This window comes from Hemitrygon akajei, chromosome 15, assembly GCF_048418815.1.
Source record: "Hemitrygon akajei chromosome 15, sHemAka1.3, whole genome shotgun sequence".
NCBI classification, from domain to species: domain Eukaryota; kingdom Metazoa; phylum Chordata; class Chondrichthyes; order Myliobatiformes; family Dasyatidae; genus Hemitrygon; species Hemitrygon akajei.
Window position 1 is genome coordinate 75,697,361 of NC_133138.1, and position 17,969 is coordinate 75,715,329.

At 34.8% G+C, this 17,969-nt stretch overlaps 1 protein-coding gene across 6 annotated transcripts in view; it reads left to right on the plus strand.

Annotated features, from left to right (window-relative positions):
• Positions 1-17,969, plus strand: part of LOC140739472 (matrin-3-like) — a 55,622-nt gene that overhangs the window by 15,305 nt on the left and 22,348 nt on the right. For all 6 annotated transcript variants that reach the window (XM_073067804.1, XM_073067809.1, XM_073067805.1 and 3 more), the window contains exons 3-10: positions 6,012-6,073; positions 6,855-6,893; positions 7,297-7,391; positions 7,786-7,823; positions 8,417-8,551; positions 9,469-9,600; positions 15,785-15,925; positions 16,200-16,331. In XM_073067804.1, the coding sequence (XP_072923905.1) occupies positions 6,012-6,073; positions 6,855-6,893; positions 7,297-7,391; positions 7,786-7,823; positions 8,417-8,551; positions 9,469-9,600; positions 15,785-15,925; positions 16,200-16,331 (774 nt within the window). The remainder of the gene's footprint in view (positions 1-6,011; positions 6,074-6,854; positions 6,894-7,296; positions 7,392-7,785; positions 7,824-8,416; positions 8,552-9,468; positions 9,601-15,784; positions 15,926-16,199; positions 16,332-17,969) is intronic.

A 17,969-nucleotide genomic window follows, 5' to 3' on the forward strand; every position in this document is an offset into this window, starting at 1 on the left:
ACCAAAAATCCTGATATAATATGTTCTCGTTCCCTTGTTAAGGGAGAAATTTGGAGTATTTTTCTAGTAAATAGAAAGTAAAACAGGACCAGATCCTCGCAATCTGAAATAAGAGCATAAATGCAGGAAATGCTTTATAGGTTAAGAAGCATGAAGAGAAATGGAAGTAATATTTCATGTTGATTTTGTCTCAAGAGTCTATGATTTTTTTACACAACTTTTCAATTAGCACTAGCATCATGTCATCCAATGCCCTGTTTCAGAGCTATATTAAGAGGTTATTTCTAAGATCTGTGAAGGTTAAGTGTGACAGGAGCCAACTTTGGTTCTGATAGTAGCTTCTGTTGCTTTAGTAAAAGCTTAATGAAGGTTTATATTCATGAAAAATGTAAATGAGTAATACAGTACTGTGCACACGTTTGATTCTTGTATTTGTTATTGTTTATGTTCCTTTAGAAACAATGGGCTTTTTGGTTTATTGTCTATTGTTGTGGAGTGTCCAAGTGTTTGGTATAAGAAAAACATCTACAGAATTTAATAGATGTGCACAGCTATGATTTGTAAGATATTCAGTGCACTTTTCCTTTAAGAGAGATGTCAAAATGCTCAGGTGCTGCTTCTCTTAGTGACTGAAGTAACTTCATATGGTCACATTATAGTCGTACAAAGGTATGTGACTTTAGTGTGCATATGATAATCATGAATGTCTAATAGATCATGATAATATAGACCTTAAGGTCAGATTGTCATAACAGGCATCTCATTAAGTGACTTTCATGTGATATTAATGTCATTTATGCCAATGCTTTTCCCTTTTATTGCCCAGAGGTACTTAGTGCATCAGGGTTTTTTAGCACAGTGACCTCTCTGAACAGACCAGAGGGTTTGTTTAAAAGTTGGGTTGTCATTGCATTGATGTGCTTTCTTTCCTATTCTGTTTCGATTGGATAATATTGGACAATCACTGCCAGTAGTAAGTTCAAAGTAATGCCAAGATTAATGGTGGGTGATTTATTCTAGTAAAACTTTATTTTAGTACTGAACTTGAGAGGTTGCTGGTACTATGCTCAGAGAACTCTGGAAAACTGCTTGCTTACAGAAAACTAGCAAGTTTTAATTACTGAACCTGACAATAATTAATTAAATCCTTAAGACAATTGTTTAGAATGTAATTTTCTCCCCCAAAAAACACATCCTGTGCACACACAGGAAAGTAGAGACTAATCATAACCTGGTTATGATTAATCATAAATTCTGACCTAATTTCAATGCATTCAATCTATTTGAGGAATAATTTTAAAAGCTGGTATCACAAGTAGGTTCAGTCTCTAGTTTGTTCACTTAAAAGGTCTCCAGCCCTCTACCTCTTTGAAATGTATCCATAAATGTCATGGATGAAGTCCGGATAGGAATATGCTTAAAGTAGCAATAAATAACAAGTCCATGTCCCCCAGTACTTCAGTGTTAGGTGTTACAGCATTCGCTGCGTTGTGAATTAAAATCAGGCTTTCCACAGTAAGCAGTTTGGAGGTTGAAAAGCAGCAGCCTTAATGTTGATTACCACAGTTACTCTGGGAGGAGGGGAAAGTATTGCATTATTAAGGGCTGTTTGAATATCTTCAGTTTGACCAGTCATAGTGTTTGATTGGTTCAATTGTGGTACTCCTGCCTTGAGTTTGAGGTTGTTGGTTCAGAATTGGAGGACATGGTCTACGTCCTTATTACCACTACCATCTGAGTGGTATTAAATTATCTCAAGTTGCTGCTACTGTTGCCAACAAAAATGTTATTTTTGAAACAATATTTCAGGCCTCATCTGCAAATTGGCAGTTGTAATTATAACAACAGAGCTGGAAAAGACTTGAGATAAGGGCATAAAGGGTTATTTTCTCTTACTATGCGGAAACTAAGGTAGAGTGTTTAATGGCAGATTACACCGGTTTTGAGGACTGAAACAGAAAATATTTTTTCTGTTTGTAAAATAAAGTACAATTGGAAAATGAAATATGCTGCATTTGGGGTGAGTATGCAATTTGATAAGCTGACCTTATAAACAAGTAAAATAGACAACTTGCTTCATGTTGTTTGTAAATAAATGCCCATTCAATCTGTTAAAATGTTGCACAGTCTGTTTTCATGTTCTATTACTACGGTATAGAAATGGTAACAATTATCGTTGGTTATATCAATTCTGGTTCTTCACATAATATATACTGTGTATGTAACAAATTGGCAATGATTTTAAAGAATTAGGATTTAATTGGAAATTTGGAAGTTCATAATTCCCTAGGATATTTTTTAAAAGTATTGTTTTTAAGTATTCAAGTTCAGTTAGGTGTTGGAAAATTAATGAAAAGAAAGTTGTAATTGATTGGAAAGTGTACCTGGTAGAAATGCTTTTTTTTAAAAAAAGAGTAATAATTGCTGTTGTATAGGGCACCTTTTAAATGTTTGATGCTAAGCCCTTGTCAATTAAATTATGTGTTTTATCAATGTGGGAACACAAAGAAATGCTTCAACTTTTTTTTAGCAAAATTAACCATTCAAAGTCATATGTTCACCCTCAGAAAGAGCAATTATGGCACCAAAAGCAGAATACTTTACAGTAGCTTTTGAGATTCTCATTTTTATTTTGTTGATAAATGCTTTTTTTAAAAAAAACTAATTTTAGGTTTGTAATTTCAGTTTGATTTATAAATATATTTAATCAAACACATTTTTCTGGTGCACTAGGCACTGGTGTCAGGTAGGTTTTACAGTAGTTTTCGGTAAACAGCAAGATAGAAACATAGAAAACCTAAAGCACAATACAAGCCCTTTGGCCCACAAAATTGTGCCGAACATGTCCTTACTTTAGAAATTACCTAGGGCTAACCCATAGCCCTCTAAGCTTTTTCTAACCTCCATGTACCTATCCAAAAGTCTCTTAAAAGACCCTATCGTATACGCCTCCACCACCGCTGCCAGCAGCCCATTCCACGCAGTCACCAATCTGCGTTTTTAAAAAAAAAACTTACCCCTGACATTTCCTCTGTACCTACTTCCAAGCACCTTAAACCTGTGCCCTCTTGTGGCAGCCATTTCAGCCCTGGGAAAAAGCTTCTGACTTTTTCCACATGATCAATGCTTCTCATCATCTTAAACGTGATGTGAAGCTTTAGAAATATGTGCAGTGTTGTATTTGTTTATCTGCGTAGTTAGAATGGCTTTGGGTTGCAAAACGTATGTTAACTTCACACTTCGGCTGGATCAAATCTTAATATTTTTGATTTGTTTCCCTTTTATCTTGAAGATGAAGTGAATAGCTTTATCGCAAAACATTGGGGTGGGAGGATGTCAAAGTGTTAAGTTATTCAAGAATGGAATCTACCTGCAATCAGTATTGGGGACAAACTCCAAAAGAGTTAATCTTTTGTGGAAAGAGTACAGGGCATTTTGACCTGAAAGATGTTTGAACTTAAGTTATGAAAACTTGGTCAACCTATGATATATTATAACCTATAAAAGGGGTGGGGATGGTTGCAGAAATTAGTGAAATTTGATGATAGACCATGGGGGAGGGAGATACAGAACATATTTATTTCTTCTACCACCACCAATGTGAGTATTATAAATATAGAGAAATTAAGGACAAGTCTAATTCAGATGTATAATTTATTCCCATATTACCATGGTTCCACTGCATGCATCATGAGCTTGCTCTGCCTAAAGGCAAATTACAAATTACCTTCATTATATAGGTATTGTAAGTAAATACAGGTGTTTTCCCTGCAGACCTTTAGTGCTTTTCAATAAATTACCCAATTGTGTATGTTTATATTCTAGCCTGATCTATTTAGCACTTCATTCTATTAATGTCCAAATATTTGTCAGTGGCTTTTGAAATTCCTAATTATTTTCACCATTTCATCCTTTTATCTTACCTGACAAATTATACGAAGTGGCCTCTGAACTAGTAGAATAACTTGTCTAGATAATTCATGCAAAAGTGGCAAATAATTAAAGTTAATCATGGGGAATATTTAGGAAACCAAACCAGTTGATAGAGCAAAGTTTCTGCTGATTATTTTGGGACTGTTGTCAGAGCAATTAAACCAAAACGATTTGATCTTGAAGACTCGGGAAAAAATCCCTTTGGGTTTAGAACGTAAATTCCTACTCCTACTTGAAGAACAGAATGACTTTGATCATTTTGCCTGTGCAAAAAACTTGCCAAGGTTTGCAGTAAAAGTTTTGTGGGCATGAGATTTTAGGTCTGAATGAGCTAAAGTTGTGAAATCAACATGGAACTGCTATAAACTTTACTGATTTGTTTATTATCACACGATATATTTCCAAGATATGTATCATTGAATTAACCCTCTTAAATTGCTCTTTATTCCCATTCATGTTAACATTTTTTTAAAAATTTACTCTGGGTTCCACTCATCATAGCTTCCCTAAAGTTCTATTACATTTTAACAGCCTAGTTACTGCTGCAGATACCTGAAGTAATGTGGTTTGTATTAATTCAAATTGAAAATAATATCAAACACTTATGTCAGTTTTGGTTTTACTCCAGACTTAGCTGAGCATACCTTAATATAGCTGAACAATTTTCTAATTGGGTTAAAAGCTTCATTAAGTTTGCGGGCCTTGGAGGTGTCAGTGTTTTCCGGCAAGGCATTGTTTGAAAGATTTGTTTTGACGAGACATTGTTTTTGATCCTGTAGTTTCTTAAGTTTGCCAATTTGATCCTAAACAAATCTGATTTGGTACATCTGGCCATTCATTAAACAATCAATTGACAGTTTTGTATCCAGTTATTTGGTTGTAGGTGCATTAAGATTGAGCTCTCATTCGACTTGGGCATGTATCAGGAGTGGTTAGCTGGCAATTATGAACACAGTTATAGTGGGTTAATCACTTGGAGATTACTTACAGTCACATATACTTTATTGATCCCAAAAGAAGTTAGTGTCACAGCAATTCAAGCACACAGATATATAAATATTACAAGAAAACTAGAAAGAATTAAAAAAAAAGTTAACTTGAACAGTAACAGCCATCACTGCTCTCCCCCCCCCCCACTTCCCGGCTATAGGTTGACTCATTATAGAGCTGAATGGTCAAGGGTAAGAATGACCTCGTATAGCACTCCTTGGAGCAGCGCTGTTGTCTTGGCGCTAAAACTGCACCTCTGTTCAGCCATGGTGGCATACTGAGGGTGAGAAAATTTTTCCAGAGTTGCCAGGATTTTCCATAGGGTCATTTGTTCTACCACATCCTCCAGTGTGTCCAGTTTGACTCCTGTAACAGAGCCAGCCTTTCTAATCGGTTTATTGAGCTTGCTGGCATCCCCTGTATTGATGCCATTGCCCTAGCACTTTTCAGTCACAGGGCCTGCTAATTGGATAAGGTATGTTACCATGCATAATCATTGAATATTTAAGTTTTCAATGACAAGTCATCTTCCCATCATTTGTTTCCTCGATTTGTTTTTGTGGAGCATTCATCTTTTGACACAGTCAGCTTAATATAGCTTTGCTGTTCTTCATTCATCATTCCAGTTTCCTGGTCTCAGCTATGTAGAATAAGAGTGTGTAAATAAGGGTGAGGAAAATAGATGAGCAGTGTTGCAGAAATTATTGTTAAAGATTTGTCCCAGTGTTTTTTTTTAAATCAAATTCAGGATATTCTCTTGTATATGGTGAATGAACTTTATGCCCAGAGCAAGGAAATGTAACCATCAAAAGATTTTCAAACTCTAAATCATACACAGTGTATATTATAAGCTAACGTTACAGATTTTGATCCTGATGCTTAAATTCCATGTAAGATTTCATCCAGTGTTGTCGAGAATGAACCTTTTAGTATATATCTAATTTCTGCTGTATTGGATTGAATTATTTTGTTGCTTAAAATACAGGTTCTGACAAAAAATGATTGATTGTACTGAAATATGGTCATATGATTTTGTTAAATACAATTTGTTTCTCTCCCCCCGCCCCCCCCCCCCCCCCATATTCCAGGAGTGGAACCAGCATAAGAATGAACCAGCACACAAAAGGCGTTGCTTGCTGCTGTTGGAGATGTATGCAGTTTTTAAAATTTACTCTGGATAGATTAGTGACATGGATTCTTTAAGTTAACGTCATCATGTGAGAAGTGTAGTGTGGCGCATAGTCTGATCACTTGTGTTGGCTAAACAATCATAATTAAGCTATTTAATTTAAAAGAATGGCATTTATGAAGAGAATGGAAATACTGCTGTTGGATGGATTTAATTCGGTTGGAGGGGATTGGATCATAGGAGGATAAAGGGGGTAGGAATAGATTAGCAGTATGCATTTCCACAAAGTCTCCAGAAACCAACAGATGAAAGAAAATATTTTAAAGATGTTGATTTCCTGTTTTTATGTGAATTTTTGCCTACTCAGCTTCCTTGATAGTTTTGAATATTCTGTGGAGATTCCTTTAGGTGAAAATGAGAATATGGTTGTAGTCATTGGTCGCTATCCTGGGTTTCATTATCATCCAACTCACTTAGTTTATTTATTTTATTCTCTTCCAAAAATATTGCTCCTCATTCTTGTGCATGTTTTCCTAATTATTTGTAAAACCAAAGTGAGATAATTCTAAAGCAAGTTAGCTACCTCCTCCTTGCCCTTTTCCCTTAAATTTGTTCTGTGCACATGCTTTTTGAGTGCATATGTCCTGAAAGTAACTAAGGTAACTTTTGCTGGTGTTATTGATGAGCGATTATGCAGTTGGGAATTATAGCTCTTCTCATTTACACTGTTATTGAGTGATCATTGTTTCAATTCAGGGACTGCTTTTTGGAAGTATGTAATGAATTTTTGTTTTATTTCCAGTTACCCTCAATGGGTTCCGGAAGGTGTACCATCTGCAAGGTATGTCCAAATTGTTTTAGTGATATTTGGATAAGGAGTGCTAAGTCTGAGTGGTGCTTATTTTGAATTTTGGGTAGAATGTAGTAAAATTGCATACAGTTGGATCTGTTTCACTAAACTAGTGGTTGGGCACAGCTTGATTTTTATAAAAGTGAGAACTGAATTTAATTGTTTTTAAAGCATGTTAGAGATAGACTCTACAATTTTAGACTCCCAAGTTTGCTGCTTCAGAGATTGCCACATGCTCATTTGCTGTTTGTGTGCACGCACACACTACATACACACACACACTTTATTTAATTTGTATTGCTTATCACATTGGAAGTGTTAGGTTTGTGATTGTTAATTATTATATTGATTGTACTTGAATACTCAACTTGCTTTCTCTTTGGGTCAAATGTAGGAGCAATCCTGCTCGACAGTCCAATCTTGCTCCAGATGCTGCGTCTGCAATCCTCGCAGCCATCAGACAGTTGGATGCACTGGACCCTCATGGAGGTCAGAATAAGATTATCCTGTGTGCCTTTCTGTTTGCAAATCACAGTGATTGTTTTTCTCTAAAATCATTTTCTTACATAATTTTCTAGTTTGGAACACTTACTTAATTGTCTTTAAATAAGCGTCATTTTCACATGGAGTTGCTCTGATGCCTATATCTTATCCTTGAATTCATTGTAGACAATAAGTTAAAACAAGATCACAGACATTTAGTTAGATTTTAGATGCTGAGTTCTTTTATACATAAATCCCTCATAAATTGTATTTGCCTTTTTTTCCCCTGTATTTGTAGTCCTGTGGTATTTTCACTTGATCTGTGTGCAGCAGACAAGTGTAATAAAATATAATAGAAATTCACTTGCTGGGAGCTCATGATGTGTTTTTGTTTTCTCAGGCAACAGACAAGGTCAAATCCAGAACAAGCGAAACATGGTTTGTTTTCATCTCATTACAGTATGAAAAAATTACACTGATTAAATTTTCAATTTAGTTCTTTCATCTGGGTTTGAAAAAAATATTCCACTTTAGATTGAGCTGAAATGGAATAAATTTGATACTGTTACTGCTTTCTGGTAATAGTTTACTCTTCTGAAAAGTATTCTGGTGAATTAATGTGTAAGAAGGTTCCATAATTTTTGTCTTTAGTTCAGGATGTTAAAAACATTACCTCTTGTGCTTGAATTATTACTACTTTCTATTTTCTGTTGAGAAACAAACTATTTGGTCCATTTGATCCTTGTTGCTCCTTACAAGCTATTTCCATCCTTCATCCTGTTTTATTTAACACACCTTTTAGATTGTTTTTGAATTTCATCTTTTCCTTAAGTGCCACCTGTTAGCTGCTTCAGATTTGACTGGGGTTGTGAGTTCACTACTCTTGAATTCTAAATAAATTTAAAACAATAATATTCATTACACTTGTGATCAGCTTAAGAGTTAAGTACACGAAATGATAATGCCATTTATTTTTCAATGAAATACTTGGTTGTTGAAACATGCAGTTAAATTATCTTTCCTTTCAAAAGGCAGTGGATGAACCTGGCCAAGTACTTCATATAACAGAATTGCCCAAAGGAAAATGCAAAGTGAAAGACATTCTCAAACTTGCTCAACCATTTGGATCTATTGCAAAGTATTTGCTTTTAAATACAAAGAGCGAGGTGAGTGAAGGGAATTCGGCAATATCAAATTAGGCTGTTTGGTAGCAGACACCAACAGAATCAACAAACTTATTTGTAAGGCCAGTGATGTTGTGGGGGTGGAACTGGACTCTGACGATGGTGTCTGAAAAGAGGATGCTGTCCAAGTTGCATGCCATCTTGGACAATGACTCCCATCCACTCCATAATGTACTGGTTAGGCACATGAGTACATTCAGCCAGAGACTCATTCCACCGATTTGTAACACTGAGCGTCATAGGAGGTCATTCCTACCTGTAGCCATCAAACTTTACAACTGCTCCCTCAGAGTGTCAGACACCCTGTGCCAGTAGGCTGGTCCTGGACTTATTTCCACTTGGCATGATTAACTTTTTATTTAATTATTTATGTTTTTATATTGCTATATTTCTTCACTATTCTTGGTTGGTGCGGCTGTAACGAAACCCAATTTCCCTCGGGATCAATAAAGTATGTCTGTCTGTAATTTAGTGACGGTAACAGTCTGACTCTTTCTAAAAGTAAATTGCATGTGAAGCTTTGAAGATACAATTAAATTTTACTTAGAGAATGTAGCTTTTAAAAGACAATACCCACTGGCCGGCTGGTGGCATAGTGGCATCAGTGCCGGACTTTGGAGCGAAGGCTCCTGAGTTTGAATCCAGCTGGCTCCGTAGCATGCTTTCCATCCACGCTGGGTTGAGCTTCGAGCTAGCAGCTCAGCCTCGTAAAAGTAAGAAAGCCTGCTTAAAAAACGCCGTCGTGATGGCATCCCAATGACTCCACTCGGAGTTAAGGGCTTTCTTCTTCTTCTTCAGTACCCACCACTATTTTCAATAATTTATAATTATTGATAATGAGAGCTATAGCTTGACATTTGTGATGGTCACAAGCATTTTTTGTTTAAACTCAAACTTAGGGGTTTGTACAAATGACCACAAGTGGACAAGCTCAAGCAGCAGTCGCCTATTACAGTATGAATCCAGCAATTCTTTATGGCAAGAAGGTTCGAGTGGATATATCTCTCAAATACAAAGAGATTGATTTGAAGGTAATTGAAATGGACTATCGGTGAATGTTTCAGTTATTGTTTTCTGCATTTGAGTCTTTTTTAAAAATATTAAGTTTTGCTGTTGGTGTTTCTTCTGCTGCCTCTTCTGACTACCAGTTGTAACGTGGGTCTGCATCTGAGCCTCAGCCTTTTGGCTTCAGAAGGGTTAGAAGCCATTGGAGTAATATATTTGGGGAGAAAGTTCTACCCTGTGTGACTTCATTAGAAAAATGATTTTAGGATTCTCAAGATGGCGCTCATGGAGTAAACCGCACTTAGGCTTTGCTCCAAAACTTTTACGTTTTTTTAGCCTATAAACACCCCTTAAACTTATTCTAAAGGGGTTAAATATACTGAATTCTTCTTTCTAAACTATTTGAATTATTCTCAACTTGCTGAAATGTCTAAAGCAAAAGAATCGAAACAGTCGAAAGACTTGGTACCTTTAGAAGCAGTTGCGAAGATTGTGGAAACTAAATTTGAAGAGATGCAGGAAAAATTATTCCTAAGGCTTTCGAAGTATGACGATCGTTTGAAATCACTCGAAGAAAAGTTTTTGGAACTTTCACTGGAATCACAAAAACAACAGGCAAGCATTTTGGCTCTTGAAGAAGCCGCTCGTAAGAAAGATCGTATGATTGAAAAGATACAAGAAGAGCAAACCTCGACTTCTCAACAGATGGATCGTTATAAAGTTAAAATTACGGATTTGGAAAATAGCTCTCGAAGGCAAAATCTCCGGTTAATTGGGATCCCGGAAGGATTTGAAAGCGGTGATCTTACCGTTTTCTTCTCTAAATTTCTAGTGGATGTCCTGGGCAAAGAGGTCCTGGATCCCTCCCCAATAATCGATCGAGCACATCGGGTAACAAGATTTTATGCAAGTTCAACTTCGAAACCGCGGCACATAATTTTGAGGATTCACTATCCTCATATCAAAGATCGCTTGATCCGTCTGGCTCGTAAAAAAGGTATGATTATCCATCAAAATTTCAAGTTTCGTATCTTGGAAGACTATAGCCCAGAAGTATTACGGGCTAGGCTGGCTTTCAGATCGGTTATGTCGAATTTCCACCAGAAAGGCTACAAGCAAGCGCTGTTATTCCCAGCACATCTGAGAGTCGCCCTGGATGATGGAACTGTTCGGCTGTTTAAATCGCCTGCGGATGCTCAAGGTTTCCTGGATCAATGACATTCTATTGGGCTGATCAGTGTAATTTAGCCTATAAATTTGGATCTATTATGGTTTGATATATGGGTCCTTTTTTTTATATGGCTTGCATATACTTTTTATATACGATTAAAGCTTTTTTTCTCTGCTAGGTTTATGCCGATTTTATAGTTTTTCATATTATTAATCTATTTGCGTTGAAAATGACCGATTAGGGTTTCTCTTTTGTTTTTCTTTTTTTTTAAAATAAAAAACGATATACGCTTTCCTTTATACTTTTAACATCTGAATATTAAAACTGAGAGAGAGAAAAAAAAAATGGCGTTTCTTCTTCCCGACTGACTCCAGTGTTTGGAGCGTCATAACTGTTTTGATGTATTTGAAAGTTTGAAACTTTTATTTATTGTTTTAATTCTTTTCTTTTAACTTTTTTGTTTATATACATTTATAACACTAATTTTATATTTTAACTTTTGTAGTATTACCCTTTTTATAATGTGGGTTGTGTGTATTTTCTTAACTCTATTACGTTCGAGTTGCCGTCTTGAGACATGGGGGTAGTTTTAGTATTAGCTTGCTCGCTTGCCTTTTTTGGCTTTTTTCTTGGGGTTTCAAGGGTGGTGGGAGGGGGATTTTTCTTACTTTTTTTGTTTTTTGCTTGCTTTTTGCTTAGTTTTATTTTTTGGGCGCATATGAAACTACAAAAATGGCTGCAGTGCTATGACTTCCGGTTTCCTTTTGAACTTACTTCCTTCTTCCGGGTTCATGAGTTCACTTTTCTTTCGAACTTATGTATTAACTATAATATATACTGTCATGATGGTTAAGACTATTAATTTCGTTTCTTGGAATACTAATGGTTTAAATCATCCGATCAAACGGAAAAAAGTATTCAATGTATTCCATAGAATGAATGCTAATGTTATCTTTATACAAGAGACTCATGTAAGGAAGATGGATAGTCAGCGCTTGTTTAGGTTCTGGAAGGGCCAACAATACCACTCAAATGTGCAAGCTAAAGTGAGAGGTGTGTCTATTTTTATAGACTCATCTACTGCTTTTATACATCATGAAACAATTTCAGATCCGCACGGTAGATTTTTGCTTATTACTGGTTTACTTTGTAATCAAAAAGTTCTTCTAGTTAATGTTTATGCTCCAAATACTGATTGTCCTGAATTTTTTAAATGTTTATTTACATCCTTTCCCAATTTGAATCAATATAGATTGATAATGGGCGGAGATTTTAATTGTTGTTTAAACCCTGTGTTGGATAGGTCCAAGCCCATTCAAATTTTGCCGAACAAATCGGCTTCTCTTATTAATTCCTTTATGGTTGATTCAGCTATTTGTGAGATTTGGCGTTTTTTACACCCTAATGACAAAGAGTTTTCATATTTTTCCCATGTCTATCATAGTTATTCAAGAATTGATTACTTTTTCATTGATCAGCATTTACTTACAGATGTCATGGATTGTAAATATGACTCAATTACCATATCTGATCATGCACCTTTGAAGTTATCTATTAAGGTGACGGATTCATATATTAGTACGAAAAGTTGGAGGCTTAATCCTGTTCTTTTGCAGGACTCTGACTTTATTAGCTTTATTAAACAGCAAATTGATTTGTTTTTCTCAATAAATTCTACAGCAGAGATCTCTAGTGGAATTTTATGGGATACTTTTAAGGCATATATTCGTGGACAGATTATTTCATATTCTGCTGGAGTTAGGAAACGAACTAATTCCAAAATATCAACATTAGTTGATAAAATTAAGGCAATTGATAAGATCTACTCATCAACTCCTAGTAAAGAACTTTATAAAGAAAGAGTGGAACTCCAAATGGAACATAGTTTACTATTAACCTCCTCGATTGAAAGTCAGTTAATTAAATCGAAGGCTCAATTTTATACATATGGAGATAAGTCAGGTAAACTACTAGCTAATCAATTGAAAATTGCTTCAGATAAGCGACAAATTACTAGGATTCGTAAACAAGATGGTACTTTGACGATTGACCATAAAGAGATAAATAAAGCCTTTCAAGATTTTTATAATTCTTTATATCAATCAGAATGTACTAAGGACTCTTCTATTATGAATGAATTTTTAGGGAAATTGAATATTCCAAAAGTAACTGTTGAAGATAACGTATTTTTGGATACACCTATTACCGAGTCTGAAATAGAAAAGGCTATTTTTTCAATGAACTCGGGTAAAGCTTCAGGTCCAGATGGTTTTTCCGCAGAATTTTTTAAATCCTTTTCTTCTATACTTTCTCCTTGGCTTTGTAAAATTTTTAAAGATGCATTAAGTATAGGTAAATTACCACAATCTTTTTATGAAGCTTCTATTTCTTTAATTCTTAAAAAAGACAAAGACCCGACTGAATGTGCATCCTATCGTCCTATATCTTTGCTGAATACGGATTTTAAGATTTTTAGTAAAATTTTAGCTATTAGATTAGAAAATATATTACCTCGGATTATTTCTGAGGATCAGACCGGATTTATTAAAAATCGCTATTCATCTTTTAACATTAGAAAATTAATTAATATTGCTTATACCTCTACATCTAAAATCCCTGAATGTATTATCTCTTTGGATGCCGAAAAAGCATTTGATAGAGTCGAATGGTCATATTTATTCAATACATTGCAACATTTCAATTTTGGATCAAAATTTATATCATGGATTAAGTTAATATATCATAAACCTTTAGCTTCGGTTTTTACCAATAATCAAAAATCCCCTTTCTTTCAATTATTTCGCGGTACAAGACAAGGTTGTCCTTTGAGCCCTTTATTATTTGATATTGCTTTAGAACCTTTGGCTATAGCTATTCGTGAATCACCCAATATTTTAGGCATTACCCGTGGAGAGGCGATGTATAAGGTATCATTATATGCGGACGATTTATTATTATATATATCTGATCCTGAAAAATCTATTCCTGCTATTTCTTCTTTACTTGCTCAATTTAGTAATTTTTCTGGTTATAAATTGAATTTTAATAAGAGTGAACTTTTTCCATTAAATATGTATATTCCAATTTATAATCATGTACCATATAGAATCGTTACAGATTATTTTACCTATTTAGGTATTAAAATTACTAAAAAACATAAAGATTTGTTTAAAACTAATTTTTTCCCCTTAATAGACCAAATTAAGCAACTTGCTAATAGATGGTCCCCACTTTCTTTGTCTTTGGTAGGCAGAATTAATGCCATTAAGATGATGATATTACCTAAATTTCTATATTTATTTCAAGCATTACCAATTTTTATTCCTAAATCTTTTTTTGATATGGTTGACTCTAAAATATCTTCCTATTTGTGGCAGAACAAAAATCCTAGATTAGGTAAAAAATATTTACAGAAGTCAAAGAAAGAGGGCGGCTTGGCTTTACCAAACCTAAGATTTTACTACTGGGCAGTTAATATACGGTATTTGATATTTTGGACACAAGAATTGACTACAGTAGCTGGCCCACAATGGGTAAATTTGGAATGTAAATCTGTGCAAGATTTCTCATTGATCTCAATCTTAGGATCTTCACTTCCTTTTTCGTTACTCAAAATTAATAAACAGATAACTAATCCCATAGTTAAGTATACATTACGAATCTGGTTTCAATTTCGTAAATCTTTTGGCTTGAATAAGTTTATACTGTCAAGTCCTATAATATCTAATTATTTCTTTCGGCCATCATTTATAGATCAGGCTTTTTTCCTATGGAAAACAAAAGGTATAAAATGTTTTCGTGACCTGTATTTGGATGATAACATTATGTCCTTTGAACAGCTATCTAACAAATACAATTTACCTAAAACCCATTTTTTTAGATACTTACAAATTAGAAATTTTTTATATAATGAATTAAAGTCTTTTTCGAAAGAATGTCCACTGGACATTACAGAGAGAATTCTAACTCTTAATCCTTATCAAAAGGGTTTAGTAGCTATCATTTACAATATGATTATGAAGATACAGCCGGATATATCAGAAAAAATTAAGAAGGAATGGCAGGAAGAATTGCATTGCCCTATATCTACTGAGCAATGGGAAAATTTTTTATTATTGGTAAACTCATCCTCTATTTGTGCTAAACATGCTCTAATACAATTCAAGGTTGTACATAGAGCCCATATGTCTAAAAATAAAATTGCTCGATTTTATTCTTATGTTAATCCAACCTGTGATAGATGTCATTCTGATATTGCTACATTGACTCATATGTTTTGGTCTTGTCCTTGTTTACAAAGCTATTGGAAGGATATTTTTAATATCATTTCAAGAGTTTTAAATATTAATCTTCAACCACATCCTTTTACTGCAATTTTTGGTCTACCTATGATAGATAATATGTGTTTATCTGCTTCTTCTCAGCGAATGATTGCATTTGCTACACTATTGGCTAGAAGATCTATTTTATTGAACTGGAAAGAAATTAATCCTCCAACTGTATTTCAGTGGCTCTCTCAAACCATTTCCTGTTTGAGTTTAGAAAAAATTAGAAGTGTGGTCTTTAACTCCTCAGCTAAATTTGAGGAAACTTGGAGACCATTTATTCAACATTTTCATGTGAGTTAAATGGTCTGATCCTGAACCTTATTGCTACCATCCTGAATTGTATAAATGGAGGTTCGGAGTCATTGGCACTGCTGTGTGTACTTAACATTATACAATTGCCCATGTTAGGTTTTTTTTTTTTATATATTGTTTTTTTTTCTTCTTCTTTTTGGGGGTTTTTTTTTGTGCTTTTTGTCTTAAATTCTTCATATTAATATTATAAGTTTGGGAGACTTTTTACATTGATAATATATAATTGATTATTAATGAATCTATTGTGTACTCTCAAATGTTTTTTTTTGTACTATATTTTACTTATGTTATGTTCTAAAAATCAATAAAAAGATTTAAAAAGAAAAAAAGAAAAATGATTTTAAAATTGAAAATTTGGCATTTAAGCGGCTCTTTCTTTAAAATTGCTCTTCTTTCCAGAAACAAAAACAAGAAAGTGGTGGCAGGGTGGCGCTTCTCCAGAACCTTCCTCCCTCTGGGTACTCGGATGCTGATGTTGTGAAAATGGGCACCAGCTTTGGGAAAGTACTTAATTACATTGTGATGAGACTCAGGAGCCAGGTATCATTAAAAGTATTTTTGGTGTTTAAAGAAGGCAAGGGTTGCAATTAATTATTTGCTATACCTGCTGTAACAATTTACTGTAATGTTTATAATGTCCATGTACAAAAAGTTAAATGACCAGAGGAGGAGCAAGGGAAAAAGAATTTGTCAGTAGTTGAACCATTGGGTCCAGGGATATATGGTATATTGTTACTCTATTGTGGATTGTGAAAAGAATGTTATGATCAATTTCACGTTGACTATCTCCTTGTATTAATGCTGTAACCAACAGGCCTTTCTGGAAATGGAGTCAAGAAAATGTATGTTAGAAATGGTTAAATGCCACAAGAAAAAACCTCTAATATTTCGAGGTAGGAAGATAACAGTGGATGCATCTCAGAAATACAGAACTCTTGTACTGAAGGTAAGGAGTACCCTAATTGTAATTCTCTGACAACTGGAAATATTTAAAATTAAATAATTGTCCATGAAGTTCTCTGTGGCTTCCTAAGTTGGTGAAAGCTGTTACATGGTAGCATGTTGTTTCTTCAAGTGATTATTTCTAAACATTTGGCATTGTGACTTTTTCAAAAGTAAGGTACTACAGATGAAAGTGGTAGTGATGGGGCATCTAATCGACATTTAGAAGCCTGGGCAGGTACATGCATAGGAAAGGTTTAGAGCTGTTTTCATTCATTATAATCTATGACTGCAGAAAGTCTAAAATTATAAGAATATTCAGTTAATCTGTTGGCATCTTAGCGGAGTGGGAGTTCATAATAAAGATTGGTAATATCAGAACTGGAAAACATTAAAGAATGCTTGAAGGTGCATGGAAAGGAAACATGTTTACATTGGCCTAGAGTTTGTCATATAGTTGAACTGTTATCTGGTTTCATGTTTCCCAGCATACCTGGGTCTCTTCCTCTTTCTGTTTTTTTTGCTGCCTCTTGATGCAGCATTCTGTTACATAAAGACCAACCCAATTGTTCTCCATAAATTTGCTTACAGATATGATGCTGTGAGAATCTGCTCCAGCCTGTGTAAGGCAGATTCACTTCTACCTTGAAAACCTGAATTAACCAACTTTCTTGCTATCCACTCTCACTCTGGACCATGACCCTGCAATTGAACATCAGATCATTGATTTGATTTTCCTGGTGGTCTCTTTCTGCAGTCTCTAACTTCAAAATCCCCAATCATGCCTCGAGCATCATAGTAGCACAGTGGTTAGAGCGACACTATTACAATTCGGAGCATCAGTGTTCAGAGTTCAGTGACTGCATCAGCTGTAAGGAGTTACTGTATGTACTCCCCATGGAATGCTTGGGCTTTCTCTGGGTGCTCAGGTTTCCTCCCGTAGTTCAAAGACCTTCTTGGTTAGTTAATTGGTCATTGTAAATTTGTAAAATATGCTGTGATTAGGGTAAGACTAATTCGGGTTGTCAGAGGTTTCTGCAGCAGCAGGGCCTACTCTGTACTGGTTCTCTAAAATAAATGCATAGTTTGCTGCTGCTTTCCAATACTGACATTGGACCCTTAGAGTATTGCATGATATTTAACTTCACTTAGATCAAACATGGGCAAGGAAGTTTCCTCATTAACAGCTACCTTATTTTATTTTCACCAGCTGCTTTCTCATCAATGAAATTGAAAATGAACACGAGAATTTTCCTTGTTATAACTCTGCTAGATTCATAAAATCTCCTTGTTTGATCAGATCTTGTCTTATGAGCTATTCTAAACAATATGCCAGAATGTCTTGGTTTTTTTTTTCAAGAGTGCAGCATAGATTTACCGGGGAAATACTTTGTTTGTGATGGTTAAATTGCCTAGAGAGATTCCACAAATTAGTATTCAGTTTCCTGGAATTGACACGTGAGGAATGATTTGAAGTTTTCAAATATTTATCTAATATATTGCTATGCTGGTTGGGCATAGACTAAAATATAGAGTCTTTTTAGCAAAGTGATAAACTAATTGTAGAAATAGCAGTAATAAGGCTTGAGAGGTAAATTGTCTTAGTCCTTTATAGTGAACTGTATAACTTTGGTATATATTT